This window comes from Phyllopteryx taeniolatus, chromosome 2 (genome assembly GCF_024500385.1).
Source record: "Phyllopteryx taeniolatus isolate TA_2022b chromosome 2, UOR_Ptae_1.2, whole genome shotgun sequence".
NCBI lineage: Eukaryota > Metazoa > Chordata > Actinopteri > Syngnathiformes > Syngnathidae > Phyllopteryx > Phyllopteryx taeniolatus.
The window spans coordinates 11,497,623-11,507,560 of record NC_084503.1 but is presented as its reverse complement, the minus strand read 5'-3'; the positions used below and the strand labels follow the sequence as shown (position 1 = coordinate 11,507,560).

At 42.1% G+C, this 9,938-nt stretch overlaps 1 protein-coding gene across 2 annotated transcripts in view; it reads left to right on the top strand.

The window, feature by feature from the left end:
• The first annotated feature begins 5,289 nt into the window (after nucleotides 1-5,289).
• The window catches only part of coro2ba (coronin, actin binding protein, 2Ba), a 42,796-nt gene continuing 38,147 nt past the window's right edge, over nucleotides 5,290-9,938 (top strand). For both annotated transcript variants that reach the window (XM_061760548.1, XM_061760540.1), the window contains exon 1: nucleotides 5,290-5,551. In XM_061760548.1, the coding sequence (XP_061616532.1) occupies nucleotides 5,537-5,551 (15 nt within the window). In that variant the 5' untranslated portion in view covers nucleotides 5,290-5,536. The remainder of the gene's footprint in view (nucleotides 5,552-9,938) is intronic.

Here is a 9,938-nt window from a genome sequence, read left to right as displayed (position 1 = left end):
ACCTAATTCAACTTGTGGTTTTTTGGAAAATGTAAAAACAAAAACAACATGGTAGTGTTTGTTAAATTAACAAACGATACACAAAAAGAAACAAGAATAGAATTGTAATAAATTGCGAAAAAAAAGCCACAGTAATACTAACGCACAAACACATTGGTAGGGGGCCAGAGTTAGTGAAATCAAAATTTAAATGTTGATATCGGATGTTTTAGGTCAGTATTTATCTGAAAAATGTCTTTTGACTTACAGTACTTAGTTACCACATGTAAGACAAAGTAAAATCATTAAAGTAATCATCCATCTGTTGCCCCAATTTCTATAGAGCTCATTGCTGTTGGGGTCGCAGGCGAGCTGGAGCCAATCCCAGCTGACTATGGGCGAGAAGCGGGGACGCGGGTACACCCTGGACTGGTCGCCAGTGCAAGGTAATCAGTGTGTGTGTGAAAACATGGTGCGAGGCATGAAAACAAGTCAAGAAAGAATTGACATGCCGTGTTTGGTGATTGATTCGAGCCCTATTCCAAATAGGAGACCCACAACACAAGTGCATCTCCCACTTAATTCAAAGGGCTGTTTCTATAAACTTTCAAAATCCAATGTTTAATAGCGACAAGGGTATCTTCTCAATAATTCAGGACCTTGTGAGGGTTGTGAGGCATCTGAGCTTTTTTCCTCTATGAGACGGCAAATCAGCATAAATGAGCGCAAGGTGAAAAAACAAGAGGCTCTGGGAAGGGAAAGGGTGAGAGAGGAGACTTGTATATATCAGGACGCAGTGGAAAATTACTTCAAGAGATTGTGAGAGTTCAGTGATACAATAAATCCATAAATTATGGAAGGGTCAAGGCATCTGTTAACAACCTATGAGACGAAATGACCTCAATCTCAATGGTGCTCACTCCCACTGTCTTCTATACTTCCTACTTCTGTCAACCCATGTCACATACTTTCCTCTAGCTGTTCTTTGCACAGTCCTACTCACTCCCCTTCCCTCCACTCCCCTCTTTTTCTTCATTTTGCTGAGGCAAGAGGAAGTGTTTTTGTGCGCAGACTGCGGCTGACTGGAACTCTGGTGCCATCAGCTCCAGAAGCTGAAATTTGAGCAGCTGTACATTAAATGTTCCAATTGAGCAACAGTTTCTCTGAAGGGAAATAGTGGGGGCGGTGGTGAAGGAGCGCTTCGGGGATTTAGGATTGGAAGAAGAGTGAGAGGTGGAGGAATTTTTAAGAGAGAACACAGCTCATTATTCCAGCCATGAAAGTGGCCCCTCTGGTGGTCTCAGTGGGAAATGCATGCTGCTTTCAGAAGCTGTGTTTGTGCATTCAAATCTCAGCACATACCTGTTGTTTTGCTTTGTTGGTTTTTATGACTCCATCCCTGAAAAACACAAACACAGCCATTGGGATAACCAATAACTGTTTCAGTAGGTGTCTTTAAGGGTTTAAACACAGTGGCCCAAGAGCATATTTCAAATAGCTTGGAGAGGAAAACTTAGGGTTTAAGACTGAAGGATATCAAACTCTTTCAGATCTCTTTTTTTTTTTTTTTTTTATCTTGGCAAGCTATATCTTTGAATGTGTGTTTACTTTGGACCCGCATTTGTATCCCACCAGTGGAAGCTTTGCTTCATAGTCTACTTGCCACAGGAGAAATTTGATGTTTGTGGAAGACAGGTCACAGCTTTATTTGGCTCATGTTGAAATTTTGTGGTGTGGTGAGATTTCAAAATTGGCCACATTTTTTAAAAACAACTTTCAGTCACTCAAATCAATGGAAAATGTTGCTGACCTTACTGGAACCTACTCATTTGTTTAGTAACCTTTATGATGTACACATTATGTACCTGTATGTCAACCTTTCCCCTAATCATCATGTCAACCAACTCCCGAGCTTCTCCTGTCCTATTCCCAACATTCAAAGTCTCTGTGCTTTGCTTTCTCTTTCTGCCTCTCTGTAGGTTAATGGCGCAGGTGACGGACGTTGTTAACCGATCCGGTATGGAATTGTTTGGATGAATGCACATATTTGTTTGGCAAAGTTTTAAGTTGGTTGCCCTTCCTGACACAACCCACTGCATTTATCCGGGCCTGGGACCGGACTACAGTTTGCACTGGCTTGTGCCCCCCATAGGGCTGTATTGAAACACATAGAAATCAACCCTCTCCCCATGATGAACAATATCAGTTGGACACAGAAGAGTCTTCTGATGAGTTATCTAAAGAGGAAGAGGAAAGGCATATTGCATCCAACACAATGAGCCGCAGCACCCTGGTTTACTACCGACTCACCAATAGATGCATGGAGGCTGTTCAGTACTGATAATAAAATCGAAGAGGTGCTGACATGCACAAATATGGCGGGACGAAGAAAGCTGCAGGTAGAGGAGAATAGTTGAAACTTGCAAGCAAAGATGCACTCATGGGCTTCATTGGCTTGACCATTTTTGCAGGAAGTGAGAAAAACTGGGATGCGTCAAACTGTGAGCTCTCTGGGGGTCCTCCTTATAGCCCCATGCACAAGGACACCATGTCAATTGAACAATTTGAAGATATTCGCCGATTCTTACACTTCGATGACAAGAGGATCGTAGCCATGCGACTGGAAACAGGCCACTTGGCAGCCTTCTGCTATGGATGGGACCTGTTCCTGGTAAATTAGGCAGAGATTCATCCCCAGTGATTGTATCACAGTGAACGAACAACTTGTGACATTTGACACAGAGGGAGGACCAAGTTTATGGAATACATGAAGAGCAAGCTCGCGAAGTGCAGCATAAAGATCTTCTGGGTTTGTGATGCAAAAACCAGCTATGCAAAGTTTTGATAGCTGGACTGATAGCAACTTTGTGTTCAAATGAAAGATTAAAAGACATTAACATGTAAAATCATTCATGTGTTGCAATCACTTTTGGATGTTGAGCTTTTTTTTGTTTTTGTTTACCTTTCTCAAAGCAGTTTTGAGATCAAATGTTAATTTAAAAAAAGTGATAAATTAACTTGTCAGACATGAAATAATTCTTTTGTTGACCCAAATATAATAAAAATCATGATCTTTAACCAAAAGGAGAGAACTTCCTTAAAATTTACAGCATAAAAGTCATTCATTCTATTTGGGTTCATTTTTTAAATACAATGAGTTTTGTGTAAAGTGAGTAAGAATGCAATGACACGGACAGAAACAATGATACATAATGTGAGCACTTACCACGAACGTCATTTTAAAAGGAAATAATTTATTAAAAAAAATATATATATATATTTTTTTTAAAGTTCAGTATGTGCTTTATTGTCGTAGGCTATCAATTTTCTAGTTTTCTAGTTGCCATTTATTTTTATGAGGACTGCTGGGATAGTGGCTATGGGACAGAGTTAGTGTATGCCGTGTAATGACACATATATTTATTGATTTAATGACGTATTTTATTTATTTATTTAATTTTGGCACTCCTGGTCTTCAAGGTGGATGGTTGAGAGCTTTTGTATGTACAGTACAAATGCTAGGTAATAACGTAAGTTTTCCACAAGAGAGCAGCAAACGGTTATTTATTAGGCTTCCTTATGACAAATGGCCTTCGCGGATTAAAATAAAACGTGAGATTTAACGTCATAATATAAAACAGATTTTACTGAATTACTCAAATTCACCCAGAAGTTCATGACTTTCATGGCTGTCATGACTAAGTTGTGATGTTGTCACCGAACGGTGATGGCATCCATGAACACTAAATTCCAAGCAGTTCTCTCCTCCCGCTTCCACGAGCTACTTCAGACTCAGACCTTCAGGTATCTAACACTTCCATCCCGGTGATGATGCCAATTACTCCGACAGAATTATTAGTGTGAATTGGGATCAATACTTGCGAATGAAAATGTCCCCAAATCATACAGTGCAACTTGAGAACGTTCTTTCATATTTTAAATTAGAACACACGCACGGTGAAGTAGTGGTTGGCACGTCTGCCTTACAGTCCTGAGGTTTCGGGTTCAAATATCACACATATAATGTGAGTGTGAATGGTTGTTTGTCTATATGTGCCCTTTAATTGTCCCGGCGACCAGTCTAGGGTGTACCCCGCTTCCCGCCCGAAGTCAGCTGGGATAGGCCTCAGCTCACTCGTGACCTGAACGAAGAGAAACGCTATAGGAAATGGATGGAAGTGTTGGACAGAATACTCATTGTGCAAAAGTGAAGTAAAGCTCAGCGCTTTTGAAAATAAACTAAATCATTTGTTTTCCATCACACCATGCATCCATTTTCTGAGCCGCTTCGCCTCACTAGGGTCGCGGGCGTGCTGGAGCCTATCCCAGCTATGATCGGGCAGCAGGCGGGGTACACCCTGAACTGGTTGCCAGCCAAGCGCAGGGCACATACAAACAAACAACCATTCGCACTCACATTCACACCTACGGTCAATTTAGAGTTCTCAATTAACCTAGCATGCATGTTTTTGGGATGTGGGAGGTAACCGGAGTAGCCGGAGAAAACCCACGCAGGCACGGGAAGAACATGCAAACTTTTGAACACCGGTCCTCAGAACTGTGAGGCAGTCGTCCTCCGTGCCGCCCTTTGTTACACAAATATTTATTAATAACATTTCAAAGACTCTGCCCCCCTCGGGAAATACGATTGTTCCACACAGGAAATGATTGGAATGGTGCCTCGAAACAGAAAGAAGGGAATGACAATGTGTGTGACAATCGAGCTACACAAAGTAAAAAGTAAAATCCAAATACAGACAAGCATCTCATGCACATGTCAAAATCCCCAAAACAAAGTCAGTGTTGTTTTGTGTATAAACAAGAGAAAAGAGTCTTACTGCAGAAAAGGTTGTACATGTGATGTATATACATATCAGGACACAAGCTCAAACACGTATTACATGCAGTATAATTCTCATTTACGTGCAGATAACATGCAGGTGCTCATGTAGGGGAAACAATGTGTTAATTCTATCAGCCGTGCAATACACACAGCAGTGTGCAGCAGGCTGGATAGCAAAAGTGCGACACACACACACGCGCACACACACTCTCCAACATTCCCCCTCTTTCTGCACAATGCAGAGTCACTCCTCCTGCGTAGCTCTGCCTGGCTACTCCTCTAAGCTGTATTAACCCATCACTAATCATACTGTGATACCGAGTGAGAAAACAGGGCAGCCAGTCTGTGTGTGCATCATTTCAGTGCGGCTGTTGTCTCCTTGCGTGCAAGTGGTGGGAGAGGATGAAGGGGTGTGTCCTGCAGAGTGCGGGGGAGCTTTTCCCTCTGTCAGTAACCAAATGCACTCAGCGCGCCAGCCGTGACTTCACTGCAGCGGCAATCAGTCTCTCGGTACTTAGTGGGCTAGACATACTAACCTGTCTGTCCCCTCCTCTTCTCTCTCTCTCTCTCTCTCTCTCTCTCTCTCTCTCTCTCTCTCTCTCCATAACCAGCAACCAGAGCTGCCCCACTCTCCTCATCATCACTCTGCCACTCCCGCAGCATTGCTCTCTGTTTGTACGGGACACTGGCCTGCAGCTCACTCACTGATTCTGCATGACTGTGACAAAGGTAAGGTGTTATTCTCTTATTGGGTTTCGGAATTAACCCTTATGATATGATTAGAGAGGGTGAGGAAGGTGGATGAAATTGTCCGGTGATTGATGTAAGTGGAGTGCATGAAAATGTATTGCCAGGTTTGTTTACGTAGCAGAAACTGTGGTTATGATACAAGTGTGGGTGACAGTTTCTCATCTGCAATATGTTACTCTTATTAAAAGATTTCATCTCTATAAACAATTTTTTTTTCTTAAACTCTCACAAGATTCCCTTTAAAGTCTACAAAGTCCAGGTATTATTTAAATGTAACAGAGAAGCAACGTTATTTGCTTTGCATTCAAGCATCCACTTTTTTTAATACAAACTGGCTGTAGATGAAATTACAGGATTTAATTAACAGATTTATTTCTGTTGCATCACAGAGACTAGCAACCTGATGGAGAATGATTAGTAATTGTAATTACCTTGCTGACAGTTTCGGCTGTCACCCCAGCCTTAGTCAGCGCAGTCACCGTCGCGGTGAATGATAAAAAAAAATAAAATAAATTATATTATGTATTATGAACATTTGTGGGTTAACACAAGGACTTTTAAAAAAAAAAAAATCCACTGAGGTTTTGTTTGGTTTTAGAATTGTATAGTTGTGGACAAAAATTGCCCCAAGGCTGTAGAGTCCCCACTCGTTCTATAACGCAACCCACACAAGTTCGGGGTTCGGCTGAAGTTGAGGCCAGGGGCGTATCTGCACACCCTGGGGGCACCAGGCAAGAAGGATAGAGCACTGCCCCCACCCCACCCCCTCAAAAAAAAAACTGTCATTGAAAGACAAAAATCAGGCATCTCAGACAGCAATAGCTAATAGGGGGCCCTGTGCAAAGGATTTACAACTATTGTTGTTACAGTGTCTAAAGCTGGACCATTGCTTTGTCATGATATAGACCAATGTCAGCCGTCTCTCTGGGCCCCCTTCAGCTCCAGGCAATTGCTTGAGTTACCTGGCCTGTTGCAACACCTCGGGTCAATAAGTGCGTGTGCAGTCAGTCACAAGTTGATCTGAGTGTTTACATGGAGCCTGTGGTCTGTGCTTAAGACTGCAGCAGCAGGTTGAATCCTCTTAATTAATTAACCAAGTGAGAGAAATACAGAATATGAGAGAGGAAGAGTGACAGGAAGAAAGAAAGGAAATGAGCACACCTACACCCATGAGGAGAATTAACCTGGACTAGAATAGATAACCTAGTGTAGACACAGGACAATGGCCTAATTTGCTTGTTACTGCACAAAAATGTTCCCTTTAATATAAAATTGTGCCTTTTCTTCATCTATTACACAGAAGTGCACAGACACTTACTATCAAACTGCAATTTCTCTTCCTGTGTGTGATTGCGTGGGTAGGTGTGAGTGCTGCTGCGTAAGTTCTCCACTATGACAACTGAAATAGGAAAGGGCCAAGTGCTCCTTTGTTAGAAAGGAGCCAATGCCAAAATCTGACTCCAGACAGGATGGGAAGTTAATTTTGCTCATCCATTTTGCTAAACAATCATGCAGTTGGCCAAAATTTAGAGGGGTAGACAGTTTTGTTGTCTCAATCTTGATGAGCGGGAGGAGCATGAGAGATGGAAGTGAATTCTTTTCATGGCTCTCCCTGCCAACAGCAGAGAAGTCATCTTGGGGAGGGATGCGGAACAACAGCTACCATGCTGACAGTGCTGAATGGCCCTCCATCCTTCAGCACATACAGACAATAATGTAGACAGGCTTTTGATTAGTCAGTTATCCTCAACACCAGATTTATGATTCATGATGATTTCCCTTTTGAGAATATAATGTGTATACTAAGACTAGCAGCGCACCATACAGGATGACACACATTGCATTTACTATATAAAGAGGTACTGTCACTATCACCTAATCTGAAGTTGTTTTGAATACTTCATTGAAAACAATAGGAAACTTTAAATCTGCCTTTTAATATGGTATAATTTCAACAAAAAAGTGAGTCTAGAAACATTGATGTTTCCATTATTTAACTCTCCTTGTAGCGAGCCAACTTGCACTATACCAAGTGACTGAAGGAGCTATGTGGGCAACAATACTCACAGCAATATGGTTCACTTGCTTGTTATCAGGCATGTCAGCACAACCCTTTATCACGAACTTTAGTGGTTGATGGAAAGAACAGCGGCTCTACTTTGAGACCCACCCAGGCGACTGACCTTCTCATCCTATCTCGAAGAGGACACCCTGCGGAGGAAACTAATTTCAGCCACTTGTATATGACCCACAGCTCGTGACCATAGGTGAGGGTAGGAACGTAGATCGTCCGCTAAACCAAAAGCCTTGCCAGTCGGCTCAGCTCCTTCTTTACCAAGACAGACCGATGCAGAGGCCACATTACTGCAGATGCTGAACCAATCTGTCTGTCAATCTCCAGTTCAATTCTTCCGTCACTTATGAACAAGACCCCAAGATACTTGAACTCTTCCACTTGGGGCAGGATCTCATTCCTGACCTGGAGAAGGAACTCCACCCTTTTCTGACTGAGGACCATGGCCTCAGATTTTGATCTACTGAATTTTATTTCAACTAATTCAAACTTGGCTACAAACTTCTCCAGCAAGATTTGAAGATCGCAGCTTGATGAAGCCAAAAGAACCACATGGTCTGCAAAAAGTAGCGACGCAATATTGAGGCAACAACTGGACCCCTTCAATGCCTTGGCTGTGCTTCAATATTCTCTACATAAAAGTTATGATCAGAATTGGTAACAAAGGCAAACCTTGGCGGTGTCCAACCCTCACCAGACTTTGCCAAGGATGCTGAGGAGTCTAATCCCCCTGTAGTTGGAACACACCCTCCGGTCAGAGTTCTTCAAAATGGGAACCACCACCCCGGTTCAGAGGCACAGTCCCCGATGCCCATGCAATGTTGTAGAGGTGTGTCAACGATGACAGCCCCACAACATCCAGAGCCTTTAGAAACTCCAGGCAGATCTCATCCACCCCCAGGGCCCTGCAACTGAGGCTCTTTTTAACCACCTTGACTTCCTCAACCACAGAGATTGAAGAGCCCGCCCCAGAGTCCCCAGAATCTGCTTCCTCATAGTGTCAGTGGAATTGAGGAGGTCTTCAAATTAATAAAAAGTCCAACGCCTCGCAAGAGGGCTGGTACCAGAGCCCAAGCTGTGTGTCGAGGTGAGCCTAACTATATCTAGTAAAAAATTCTCAACCTCGTACACTAGCTGGGGCTCCTTCCTTCCCTGAGAGGTGACATTTCATGTCCCTAGAGCCAGCTAGTGTAGCCAGAGATCGGACTGCCAAGGTCCCCGCCTTTGGCCGCCACCCAGCTGACTTTGCACCCGACCCTTTTGACTTGGTTAATCAGAGAAGGTGTTCATGGATTGAGTCACATCAAAAGTTTGCAGAATGAGCTAAATATTATGGCATCTGGAATAAAAAATATCTGCATATTCAAAATATTGCCACATGAAATGAGGAGAACAACTGACTTGCATGGAGCTTTTTGTGGTGGTAGAAGACATAAACAAACCTACATCTGGTGATTTACTGATATAACAAGTAGTGGATATGTTAATTAAGTTTTCAACTTGGCTTCAACATCCAGCATTCTTCTTGAATGCAGTTCTCTTTATGAGGATGGTCCCCTATTTTACAACATATCACGGTATTACAGTAAGTAACAAAATGGAACACCAGCATAAACTACCATAGTAAATCATGACCACATGTTTCAATAACAAATGATCAATATTAGAATTCAGATCCATCTCTTCATCGAAATCACATTCTTGAATGAATTGAATATGTTTCAGTTGAATTAAAAATCAGTTTCATCACGTTGGTCAACATGTTGTTTTGAACTTGAGAATGAGCCTCTAAGCTCAGCTAGCATAATACTAAATCATCCAAAATGTTATTTGACAGCTCATTTTCTTCCAAACGAAATATTCTCTATTAATTTTAGTTGAATGTACAAGGTCATTGACTTTTCTGCAAAATCCTTCCAAAATGTCATTGTTTTTCAAAAACTGAGGAATATATACATATGTGCTTGCTTATTTCTAACCTATCACAATGAAGAATAGTCTGACTACATAATGTATCAGCCAGCCAAATGGGAAGTGAATGAAATGTCTGGTGTTTCAGTGGCAAAATGGTGAGTGCCATGAAAATGGGTCATTGCCTGTTTAATTCCTTGGCCTTTGCCTTCAAACAAGGCCTTACTCGGTTGAGTCGTCTGTGAGAGAACTTAAGCTCTTTAACCTTTTAAGACTGACACTTTGGTCCACTTTGTTTGGACCTGGAGCTTGAGTCTATGTATTGCTACCAAACATCGTTTGGAAAATCATAATTTGATTTGTTCAAACCTATCAAGCTTG